The sequence below is a fragment of the Pongo pygmaeus genome, chromosome 16 (assembly GCF_028885625.2).
Source record: "Pongo pygmaeus isolate AG05252 chromosome 16, NHGRI_mPonPyg2-v2.0_pri, whole genome shotgun sequence".
Classification (NCBI taxonomy): domain Eukaryota; kingdom Metazoa; phylum Chordata; class Mammalia; order Primates; family Hominidae; genus Pongo; species Pongo pygmaeus.
This window is the reverse complement of record NC_072389.2, coordinates 107,495,091-107,508,022: the sequence shown is the minus strand read 5'-3', so window position 1 is coordinate 107,508,022 and position 12,932 is coordinate 107,495,091. Positions and strand designations below refer to the sequence as shown.

At 43.8% G+C, this 12,932-nt stretch overlaps 1 protein-coding gene across 3 annotated transcripts in view; it reads left to right on the top strand.

Annotated features, from left to right (window-relative positions):
- The first annotated feature begins 383 nt into the window (after window positions 1-383).
- The window catches only part of TARS3 (threonyl-tRNA synthetase 3), a 70,462-nt gene continuing 57,913 nt past the window's right edge, over window positions 384-12,932 (top strand). For 2 of the 3 annotated variants that reach the window (XR_008494075.1, XM_054450444.1), the window contains exons 1-5: window positions 384-865; window positions 1,782-1,853; window positions 3,610-3,806; window positions 9,674-9,797; window positions 12,777-12,898. Coding sequence is in view for 2 of the 3 variants with exons in the window: in XM_054450444.1 (XP_054306419.1) it covers window positions 569-865; window positions 1,782-1,853; window positions 3,610-3,806; window positions 9,674-9,797; window positions 12,777-12,898 (812 nt within the window). In the remaining variant the exon portion in view is untranslated. The remainder of the gene's footprint in view (window positions 866-1,781; window positions 1,854-3,609; window positions 3,807-9,673; window positions 9,798-12,776; window positions 12,899-12,932) is intronic. The other variant, XM_063653081.1, reaches the window with a different exon arrangement.

Below are 12,932 nucleotides of genomic sequence, written 5' to 3'. Positions count from 1 at the left end.
TAATGAATGGCCACTTTTTAGAACGTGTTTGCAAGGCAAAAGAATGGTGACTGCCAGAATTCAAGAGGAGGAAAGGGTGAAGCCTTTTTGGAGAATGCAGATGATGGCCTTTTTGCAAGGTTTTGGAAGATTTTCGTTTCAACGGACTAAAAACTACTGCCAATAGCCTCTAGACAGGCCTCGAAAGGCAGGGGAGGCCCTTCAGACCCCATTTCCCCACTGCCCCTAACCCTACGGTGGGCCTGGCCTCAGGCCCCGCCCTGCCCCTGCAGGGTATCTGGCCTAGGCCCCTCCCCTCCCAGCGCCCCGCCCCTCCCCTCCCAGCGCCCCGCCCCTGCAGGGTATCTGGCCTAGGCCCCTCCCCGCCCAGCGCCCCGCCCCTCCCCGCCCAGCGCCCCGCCCCTGCAGCGTAGAGGCTTCGGCTCCATCACCGCCCCATGGCTCCGTCCACGCCCCATCGCCCCGCCTCTCCCGGGAGCCCTGTCTTCTGCCCTGCGCTGAGTGTCCGCGTCGCCCTCGCCGCAGTCGCGGGCACCCCGCTGGGCGTCGGTGCCTGAGGGAGGCCGCGATGGCGGCCGAGGCCCTGGCGGCGGAGGCCGTGGCGTCGCGCCTGGAGCGGCAGGAGGAGGACATCCGCTGGCTGTGGTCGGAGGTCCAGCGCCTGAGGGACGAGCAGCTGAACGCGCCCTACAGCTGCCAGGCGGAGGGGCCGTGCCTCACGCGGGAGGTGGCGCAGCTCCGGGCCGAGAACCGCGACCTGCGCCACCGCCTGTGCAGCCTGCGGCTGTGCCTCGCCGAGGAGCGGAGCCGCCAGGCCACGCTGGAGAGCGCGGAGGTGGCGGCGGCGCAGGAGGCCGGCGCACAGGTAACCGGGCGGTGGGGACACAGGAGAGGACGCGGGCGGGGCGGGCCGAGACGGTGCGCACCGAAAGGTTTTCAACTCCGGGGGCAGGTGCGGGGGCGCCCCGGGGGAGTGCCCGCCCTGCCCTGCTCCATGCTCCCGTGTGGCCTGGGGAGCCGCTGGATTTCCAGCAGTCGCCAGACTTAACCAAATGCTGTTGATTTCTCAATTCGTCTGTTAAAGAGCCTGCCACACATCTTTTTCAGTAGCAGAAATAGTGTTTTCATTTGTTTGAAAAAATGCTGGGGTGTTTAAAACTCGTTATTCTTTCCTTGGGCAGAAAGAGTAACAGCTGCGTATGTAAACTCTTTCATTCCCTCTGGTTCTTTTTTGTTGTTGTTGGGTTTTTTTTTGGACGAGAAGTTTTAGCTTTTTGTGCTCTTGTTTTGGTGGTTTATCTTGAGAGGATAGCTGCATATTTAACATTTTTATTTAATACAGTATTTTATGATTTGTAGAAAGGATAAATTATCTTCTTTTAACATGATAAACTTTCTGAGTCCTGAAGCTTCTCAGGCTGTGAGGTGTTTTGCAGTCCTTTAGGAAGTACAGCTGCTGTGAACTAGCAACATCTTCAGGAAATAGTGCATTTGATGTGGCGGGCAGCAGCCACACATTTTCCAGCCACATTATTTGTTTAAAGTTCAGGACAAAAAGTTTTCAAGAGCACAGTATATTAAATGTGCTTAGCAACAGTGTGACAGGAAGGACTGAACCCTGGAGAATGACTTGCCCACTGAGAGTTGTAGCTGGTGGTCAGGAGAGCCCAGCTATGAGCCTCTAAACACGGGGCACTTGCAGCCTGCTGGCATGACTCTCTTCTTAAGATGTGTTGCTTTTTCTTGCGATTGATATGAGTCATTTATAATTTATCTTTCAGCCTCCTTCTAGTCAAAGCCAAGACAAGGACGTGAAAAAGAAGAAAATGAAGGAAAGCGAGGCTGACAGCGAGGTAAGTTGTTGCTGTGGAAACAATATAAAATACTACCTGTAATTTTAAATATGTGTATATAGTTAATTACCTAGGATTTCCAATAAAAATTACTGATTAAATTATTATTTGGGTCACATTAGTGTATTTAAAACTTTTCAAGCCTTAAATATGAGATGTTTTGAGAAATGAGCTGCCCATATTTAATAAACACGTGTATTTAATCTATTTAAGTTGTGCTAGCAGAGTTGGTTTTTTTGTTTGTTTGTTTGTTTTTTTGAAGATGGAGGTTTGCTCTTGTTGCCCAGGCTAGAGTGCAATGGCATGATCTTGGTCACTGCAGCCTCCACCTCCCGGGTTCAAGCGATTCTCCTGCCTCCGCCTCCTGAGTAGCTGGGACTACAGGTGCATGCCACCAAGCCCGGCTAATTTTTTGTATTTTTTTTTTTTTTTTTTTTTTAGTAGAAATGGGGTTTCACCATGTTAGCCAGAAGGATCTCGATCTCCTGACCTCGTGATCCGCCCACCTCGGCTTCCCAAAGTGCTGGGATTACAGGCGTGAGCCACCACACCCGGCCTTTTTTTTTTTTTTGTATTCAGGAAACTAGCTACTTTGCTTTTGTATATAAAGCATTGAAACAACCAGTAAGTATTTATCTAGCATCAACATTTGGTAGGAGTGAAGGAGGAATACCTGGGCCCAAAGAAATTAGTCTGGTTGAGGGATTCAGGCGACTCAGGACAAACAACTAGAGAACAGAGTACGATGGTATACAAGTAAGTGCTGTAATGTGTGACTGTGTACACGTTCTGTAAACAGTAGGAAAGGGAGGTGTCATGGGGGCTGGGCGTGGGGCTGTCTCAAAGAAAAAAAAAAAGGGAGGTGCCAGCGGGTAAAATAGGTAGAGGAGGCAGGCTTTGAGGTGGACCTTTAGAGCTAAGGAGAAATTAGATAGGCAGAGAGGAGCCTTTTGGAGGTGGGAAGTACACATGCTCTTAGTCTTACAGTGGGGTTATGTCCCAATAAAACCAATGTGAGTTAAAAATGTATTTAATACACCTAAGCTAGTGATCATTGTAGCTTAGCCTAGCCTACATTAAAAGTGCTCAGAACACTTAGATTAGCTTATAGTTGGGCAAAATCCTTTAACACAAAGCCTATTTTATTATGAAGTGTTGAATATCTCATGTAATTTATTGAATACTGTACTAAGTGAAAAACAGAATGGTTGTATGGATACTCAAAGTACAGTTTCTACTGAATGCATATGACTTTCACATCATTAAAGTTGAAAAATTGTGGCTGGGTATGGTAACTCACGCCTGTAATCCCAGCATTTTGGGAGGCCAAGGCAGGTAAATCATTTGAGGTCAGGAGTTCGAGACTAGCCTGGCCAACGTAGTGAAACCCCATCTCTACTACAAATACAAAAATTAGTCTGGTGGGGTGGTGTGTACCTGTAATCCCAGCTACTCGGGAGGCTGAGGCAGGAAAATCACTTGAACCTGGGAGGCAGAGGCTGCAATGAGCTGACTTCGTGCCCCTGCACTCCAGCCTGGGCGACAAAGCAAGACTCCATCTCAAAACAACAGCAACAACAACAACAAACCAAAAAGCAACAAAAAAATAAAAATCATAATTCAAACCATGGTAAGTTTGGGACCATCTGTAGAACTGAGAAGGCAGTGAGGGGGTGAGGCTGATTCAGAGCTGAGCAGCTGGAAAACAGTATATAGGCTATATATATTAATCTCATTATGTTCTAATAATTTCTAGGTGAAACATCAACCAATTTTCATAAAAGAAAGATTGAAGCTTTTTGAAATACTGAAGAAAGACCATCAGCTCTTACTTGCCATTTATGGAAAAAAGGGGGATACAAGCAATATCATCACAGTAAGAGTGGCTGATGGGCAAACAGTGCAAGGGGAAGTCTGGAAAACAACGCCTTACCAAGTGGCTGCTGAAATTAGGTAAACCATAGTGTGGAAAAGATATTCAATATTAAGTAATTATACTGAAGCCTGGTGAAAATGTTTTCTTAGGGACCGCTAATATATTACTCCATTCTCATGATACTAAAGGGACATATCCGAGACTGGGTTATTTATAAAGGAAGAAGATTTAATTGACTCACAGTTCCGCAGGGCTGGGGAGGCTTCAGGAAACTTACAATCGTGGCAGAAGGGGAAGCAAGCATGTCCTTCTTCACATGGCAGCAGCAAGGAGAAGTGCTGAGCAAAGTGGGGGCAAAACCCCTTATAAAACCATCAGATCTCATGAGAATGCACTCACTATCAAAGAACAGCATGGAGGTAACAGCCCCTGTGATTCAGTTACCTCCCACTGGGTCCCTTCCACAAAACGTGGGGATTATGGGAACTACAGTTCAAGATGAGGTTTGGATGGGCACATAGCCAAACCATATCAGCTAAATTTTTTTTTCTTAGTCAGTTGAATAAATTAAATGTATTTAATTTTTTTCCTCTGGCTTCTCCAGGGGCCATGTAAATAAGTAGTTGAATATCAGAACACAATCATTTCCTGTTCTAATAAAAATATATAGGAGAGAAAAAAATCTGTAATTCTTGACAGGCCATTTTACACTGACTATTCATCAATCAAGTAATTTCCATGAGTTTTTACAGGTCTTTTAATTACAGATTGAAGATATATGTGTTAGAGCTATTATCAGTCTTGGAAAAGTACTTTGACCTTTGTAGAAATTAGATACATTAGTGAACTTATATTGTTTTACTTAATGTTAATTCTTAGCATTAAATACAATTGTATAGAAGCTATTATATAAATACAATTACATAGCTTCTATACAATTGTATTAATGCCATGTAAATAAATGTTTATCATTTAAAAAGCAAACTTTCAACAACGGAAATTCTCAGATTTTCTTTGAAAACTATGGCTAAGATTGTATTTCTGATTCATCCTATTATATTGTTAAATGCTCTCCCAACCTATTTTCATGTTTTCCAAGAGGAATGATGTGCTAGGAGAAAACAGGTTTTGAGGCAAGAATAAGTTTGTTTTCTCATGGAGAGTCAGGTTGCATGTTAAATGTGTTGGGTCAGTATTTCTCAAATTGTAGTCCCCAGACCAGCAGCATGGGCATCACCTGGAAACTTGTTAGAAAAGCAAATTTGGGGGTCCCACCTCAAACCCCCTGAGTTGATCAGCCATCAGTGTTTTTATGAGCCCTCCAGGGGCTTCTAATGCAAGCTAACCGTCTAGAAGTGACCAGTCCAGCCTAGTGGACATCTCTGGTCCATGCAGTTATTTATGGACCCAGCTTCCTCCCATCTTGTTGATCTGCTGTCCCCTAGGTAGGGTTTGTTTGTGTCTAGCGGTGGAAGCCGGGTCCTTGCATGGGCCTGCCTGCAGTCAGGAGGAAGAGAAGCTGCAGAACAATGATGCTTTGATGCCAAGACCTCTTAGTGGCTGGCTTCAATTTCCACTTGCATCCTCTTAGCTCACATTTAGTTACATGGCTACGCCTAGCTTACGAGACAATTGGAATATAGCTCCATTGGCCGCCCAGCCACATGTCCAGCTAAAGCATTCATACCATGGAAGAAAGGAATGGCTTATGGAACAACAGAGAGTCTGCCACAGTCTGCCCCTCTGACATCCAGATATCTGTGGGTACTCTTCTTTCAACATCTGACACACTCACTCCCCAAGTGAGACAACTCTTATGTTCCGTAGCTCAAATCCTGGGATTTCTGAGTGATGTACAGAACACCCCCCATCAGGCTGACCACTTGTATTCCAGCAACAAATAAACTAATAGACAAGTCTGCTCACACCACACATGCATACAGTACACAGAAGACAATGACAAAGTGTGTGCTTGGAAAAAAGAAGGAGGAGAAATACAGCAGGGAGTGGTATAGAGAAGTCATCAGATTCTGCTTGAAGCCACTGTGAGGCCCCACAGCCTGGCAGCGGTTAGTGCTTGTGTCAGCCCACCTGTTCATCCTTTGTTCTCTGGAAGCAGCTGTCTTATCCATGATCCCCCATGGGCCCTGATTTTGCACTTTGACAAGTTCAGAGTTGTCCATTACCCTCATTTGTCACATCTGAAGTGCACAAGTTTGTCCTCTTGGGATCTGTGCAGTTTCCACAGCTCAGTTCTGTGGTGCACACTTGGGGCCTGAGGATTCCTTTAAGGACCACATAGTCACAAATATTTGTGAGCTGGGCTTATAATTTGTTTGGCAATACAATTTCCATGATCAGTTAGCCATAGTAGGCTCTGGTCTGTTTGCAGCTAATCCGTTCCACATGAAAGTAATCTCACTTAAAGAATCTTCTAGATAGAGACTTCTCACCCTGTTGTTTCATGCCTTTTTTATTTGGCTCACTCCTGTCTCCTTGTTTAATGGACTGAGATCATATGAAGCAAAGGCTTGTGGGAGGGAGGCACTCTTGCTCTCTAAACCTTGCAGTTCCACTGGCCTCTGTTGTCTGGATTTACATGTGGCCTTTGAGAAGGGCTGTCAATGCCTGTCCCTCCTGCAGTTTGGGAAAGAAGATTGTCTTTCCAATCTTGCATAGCTCCACGTTTCTGAACTTTTAGTCAATTGAATTACAGGACACGGGCAGAGGGAGCCTCCCTATCCCTTCCACCTCTGCTAGCAAACTAGATTGTTTTCATCTGAGATAACTCATTCTTGTAGCTTCTTGCTGAAAGCAACAAGAGTTACCCAGGGTATACCAACACTGTCCCCCCACTCCCACCCCACCCCTTATTTCTATCTCAGCTCACCACAACCTCCGCCCTCCGGTTTCAAGCGATTCTCCTGCCTCAGCCTCCCAAGTAGCTGAGATTACAGGCATGTGCCACCACACCCAGCTAATTTTGTATTTTTAGTAGAGATGGGGTTTCTCCATGTTGGTCAGGCTGGTCTCGAACTCCCAACCTCAGGTGATCTGCCCACCTCAGCCTCCCAAAATGCTGGGATTACGGGTGTGAGCCACCATGCCCGGCCCTACTCTCCCCTTTTATATCTGCTTTCTTGTGTGCTACAAGCACTGTGACACATGGTTTGCCTGCAAGTTTTATCAAATATTTTGTTACACTATCACAAAGGTTATTGGCTCTCCATATGTTAGAATCTGTTTCCTTGTTACTCACTGCCAGTCTGCTAAGCCAGTGCCACTTATTTTGGATTTTTACTTCCAGGTCCTTATTTCTGTATTACTTAAGATATATACTAAGCTGCTACAACAAAGACATCACAAAAAACTCAGTCGCTTGAATATGGTCAAAGTCTGTTTTTCATATAGCAGTCTAGACGTGGGTGGCCAGGTTGACTGGGTGACATGTCTCCATACAGTCTTTTGGGGACCCAGATTTCTCCCATCTTGTTGCTGATCTGTCTGGTGCAATGTTGCCGTTGTCTACATGGTCCAGAAAGAACAGCACATGGGTTCCCATCTACAGAAGGTGGAAGGAGGATGGAGAAGTGCCCTCCACTGTTTTAATGATGAGACACAGAAGTGTTACACATGACTTCTGCTTCTATCCATTGGCTCCAAACCTGGCCACATGGCCACATCTAGCTGCAAGGAAGGCTGGAAAACTCCTTCTGTAGAAGGGCAGAATAGGTTTGTGGAACACTAGCCATCTGTGACAGCCAGTAAAAATGAAAAGAAAGTTCTGCTTGATTAATAACATCTAACATTTATTAAGTTCTTGTTATCATATGTATATACATTATGTAATCCTGAGTATAAATAAATGAGGAAGGTCCTATAATCCCCATTTTGTAGATAAGAAAACTGAGGCCTAAGGAAGCTGAGTAAATTGTCCAATATTTAAACCCAGGTTGGCCTCTCACCTGTGTGGTCCTAACCACAATGCTGTACTGCTGCTTAAGTTAATCACAGAAATGTAAATTAAAAGATTACATTGTAGGCTGGGCACGGTGGCTCACATCTGTAACCCCAGCACTTTGGGAGGTGAAGGTGGGCGGATCACTTGGGGTCAGGAGTTTGAGACCAGTCTGGCCAACAGGGTGAAACCCTGTCTCTACTAAGAATACAAAAAGTAGCCGGACATGGTGGCATGTGCCTGTAATCCCAGCTACTCGGGAGGTCGAGTCAGGAGAATCGCTTGAACCTGGAAGGCGGAGGTTGCAGTGAGCCGACCTTGCACCACTGAACTCCAGCCTGGGCAACAGAGTGAGACCCTGTCTCAAAAAAAAAAAAAAAAAAAATTACGTTGTAGAGTTGATACAATTTAATGGTACCTAACATTATGAGAACTCAGAGACAAGATACTCTTGTAACTCTGCTAGTAGGAAAATTTTGCAATATATTCTGACAGAAATCACTGAAAATGCATTTCCCTTGACCTAGCAGTTTTACTTCCGGAATTTTTCCTGAGAAAATAATTGAGTAAGATATATGTTCAAGAATGTTCATTGCAGCATTATTTTTCATTGCTACTCGTCCCCCAAAGTACCCATAAAAAATAATTAAAATGCCTAGCAAATATTGGTTCCTCTGTGACTATTAAATATCATGTTTTGGAAATCTGTCTCCTGTTAAGGAAAATGCTGTGATTTATTGTTAAGTTTAAGAAGTAGGTTATAAAATAACATAATTATGATAGTATTAAATATTTTTTGTTCCTATATATTAAATAACATGGAAAGATATAAACAAAACATCAATGGTAATTTCTTGGTGGTGGAATTATAGGTGATTTTGTGTGTGTGTGTGTTTCTGTGCTTTCCAGGTTTCCTTTCTTAACTTGTAATTTTGTCAACAATTTTCAAACAATAAATGTTATTTAAAAGATACCCAAAAAAAGAGAAAGAAAGAGATCAACACCTCACTAGAAGACCATCCTGGCCAGTATGGTGAAAACCCATCTCTACTAAAAATACAAAAGTTAGCTGTGCGAGGTGGCACATGCCTGTAGTCCCAGCTACTCGGGAGGCTGAGGCAGGAGAATCGCTTGAACCCAGGAGGCAGGGGTTGCAGTGAGCCAAGATCGCACCACTGCACTCCAGCCTAGCGACAAAGTGAGACTGTCTCAAAAAAAAAAAAAGAAAATAGGCAAAGGAAGTGGATAGTTCATAAAAGTAAAAATAGCTTGTAAGCATGAACCAAAATTAATAATTAAATCAAAACAACAATTTTCAATGTCACGTTGACAAAGATTTTTAAAATCGGGGTACATGGAAGTGATGCATTCAGATGACATCAGAAATCTGTCAAAGGTACATCCCCTTTGATCTAGTAATTCCAATTCTGTGGACGTGTTCCCAGAAAACAGTCACAGAAGTCGCAGGATGCCTGTGTATAGATGTCTGTGTGATATACTCTATGAGAGCAGAACTCAGGCGACCTCAGTGTGCAGCAGTGGAGGCTTCATTAATAAATGCAATACTTCCAGACTGCTTTGGAAGGCAATCTGAGGCATGACAGAGAAAATGCAAGCCATACAATTATGTTGGCAGCTGCTTTTAAAGACAGCACATATGTGTGGGTGGGGTGGATGGAGGTAGAAAAACCACTGGATAGAAATGTACCAAAATGTTATAAGTAGTGATTTATGATATTTATGTGTGATTTTTATTTTATCCTGTGGGCTTTCTCAGTTTTCCAAGTTTTTTTTTAAACAGTGAATGTGTATGACTTTTCTACATAAAATAAATATTGCAAAACAAGAAATATCTGTCCTATTAGTTTATGTTTGTACTTTTTATACACTTCAAAAAAAAAAAAAAACCTAGAAATTCTTTTACTCTTTTAAGGAACCATTGTAACTATGACGAAGTTAACTCCCAAGTGGCTTTTGTCTTCCTAGTCAGGAACTGGCTGAAAGCACAGTAATAGCCAAAGTCAATGGTGAACTGTGGGACCTGGACCGCCCATTGGAAGGGGACTCTTCTCTAGAGCTGCTTACATTTGATAATGAGGAAGCTCAAGCTGTGAGTATTTAAAAACCAGACAGCCAAACTTTGGGTGGTTATGTTGTAAACTACATTATATAAAAGGCCACATATTGAAGTCACGAATGTTGAGTTTTTTGGGGGTTTCTAAGATTTAAAATTTGAATATTGATGTTTAATAAATATTTGTGGCATGAATGTATACAAATACATGTCAGTTTTTAAAGTAGCCCATATTTATAATTTCTTTCTTTCTTTTTTTTTTTGAGATGGAGTCTTACTCTGTCACCCAGACTGGAGTGCAGTGTTGCCATCACGGCTCACTGCAGCCTCAGCCTCCCCTGGCTCAGGTGATCCTCTCACCTCAGCCTCCCAGCTGCCTGGGACTACAGGTGCACACCACCACACTCAGCTAATTTTTCATATTTTTTGTAGAGACAGGGTTTTGCTATGTTGCCAGGCTGTTCTCAAACTCCTGGGCTCGAGCAGTATGCCTCCCTCGGCCTCCCATAGTGCTAGGATTACAGGTGTGAGCCACTGTGCCCAGCCTTATCGTTTCTTACAATAATCACCTCCTTAAGTTAGAATGCTTTGGTTGTTAAATCAACGTGTGTTTGAAATGAATTGTTAATAGGCCATTAAAAATGGGTCTACTTTATAATTTAATATGTATAGGAGAATTGGAAGAAATTACAAGACTCAAATATCCTCTAAATACTTAACATAATTTTCTATGAAATAAATACCACATTTTTCACATCTGCATGTGACACATGATTTCTGATGTACATTGTCGCCTGAACGTTGCAGTCGCCCTTCAAGCTGTCCATTATCTTCATAAAACCTAATTTATGATTAGCTTAGGTTACAATAATTGCAAGGCTTATGCTAAATTTCTTTAAACTGTAAGCACCATATTATAATTTCTGTTTAAAATATGCAAAGTATAACCATTAAATATCTAAACAGTACACTGTTAATAAAACCATATTTAAAAGTGATTTTCAGAAAGTTCAGTACTGTAAACTGAATTCACAACTCTCCAGCCATAGCTAGCCATGCCTCAGTTTTTATGCACTACTGTCTATGTGATATCTGCGTGTAGATATTGTACAAGAATCTTCAGTACATTCACCATGAAATTTTCGATTTTAACCCCAAAACTTATTTCTTCCTGTTTGCCTGAGTCAGTGCATTACTCCACCACATACCCAATAGCTCAACCCAGAACCTTGGAGGTTTTGTGTGATTCCTCCCCGTCCCTCAACTCCATCTCCAGTGAGGGGTAAGCCCAGTAGATTTTACTTCCTAACATATCTAGAATCTGTCCACTTCTGTCCCTCTCCATTGCCACTGCCTGAGAATCCGCACTCACCTTGTTATAGAACCACCCAAGAAACTGCCTACTTGCTGTTTTGTCCCCTGAAATTCATTCCCATCGAGCTATCAAATGATGTGTGTAAATGTAAATTTAATCATTTTGCTTAAACCCTTTAATGCATCCCATTGCATTTGGAGTAAAATGCAAGCTCCTCCCCAAGGCCTGCATGGTCTCTGGCCCTTCCTTACCTCTCTAACCTTTCTCAAGCTATGCTTTGTCACACCCCCTATGTGTTAGTCACACAGGCCTTCCCGAGTCCCCGTGAATGCAGGACACTCACTGTTTTTCTGTATTACAGAGCCCTGTTCATCTCCTTTTAAACACTCTTCTCGTCTTAGAATTATGCACATCCAGGTTTGTTTATTGCCTGTGTCTTCGCCAATAGGCTGTACCTGTGTGGGGGCTGTGACTATGTCTGTTTCTTCCACTATTGTATACCCAGCACAGTGTTTGGCTCAACAAATATGTAGGTGTGGACAGTGCACCACGTGGGAGATTTGGGCTGATGCTAGCAGTCAGCCTGCCGTCCTAGCAGCATCCAAAGGAGCAGTGCTGTGCCCTAAGGACTGACCCTCTGGGTCTGTCTGCAAATCATATCCCAGCCTACTGCTGTGGGCTGGGATTGCACATAGTGCTCCATCATCTGACTCCTTCTGCTTTGATTCATTTTATCAAACAGCTCTTTAGTTGTAACTTGCTTTCTATTTAATAAAAAGAAAGAAAGTGCTGAAAGATGAGTTGATTATCTTACTCCTTTGGTACCTATATTTATTTGGTGACTTTGGTTAGTTTCAGTTTATCCATAAACTAAAATGAATTCCTTGGGAACTCAAAACAGTATCAACTTTTTAAACTTGGAAGACTGACAACCGGCCTCTGGACTGTGACTGATGAACCCATATATACACTAATCAGGGGTCCCAGGCAGCCAGCAGACGTTCCCTGGCAACACTTTTTTCTTCCTGAGACATCTTTCAAACTTCCACAGTCACATGCTATTCAACACACGAAGACTGCTGTGGAGATGCAGGATCTCATTAACTCTAGTGGTGTCAGGAACACTTCAGTGCTCTGTGTCCAGCTCAGAGAGGGTGCGCCTGGAGAAAAGGAGACAGCTAGCATGAACACTTCAGTGCTCTGTGTCCAGCTCAGAGAGGGTGCCCCTGGAGAAAAGGAAGACAGCTAGCATGAACACTTCAGTGCTCTGTGTCCGGCTCAGAGAGGGTGCCCCTGGAGAAAAGGAAGACAGCTAGCATCTGGCACTCCTTGGCCTTCCCCCTACTCTGGGCTTCAATCAGGTTTGCACACAGCTGCTCTGCTGGCTGTTCTGAGAGATGTTCATCCCTCGTGGCTGACATGCACAGAGGAAATGGGGTTGTAGCCGAGCTCTAGCTGCCACTCTCAGCAGAGCAGCTTCACACTGGCACTGAGCAAGTGGCTCTGGTGGAATGTCAGGGAGGGCTCAGAAAGCATTCTCTTCTAAGTGGGTGTTGAAGATTCTCCTTTCAAGTTGATGTTGCTGCCCTTGGTCTTGCCATTTATCTCCTTAAAATTTTCTACTGGTTTACATCATTTTACTACTAATTTTCCATGACATACTTTTGGTGGCTAATGGCCTGTCTGTCCATGCCATGCAGGTGTACTGGCACTCCAGTGCTCACATTCTTGGGGAGGCCATGGAGCTTTACTATGGAGGCCACCTGTGCTACGGTCCGCCCATTGAAAATGGATTTTATTATGACATGTTCATTGAAGACAGGTAACACACTGAATACTGGCTTGTGAATGCATGT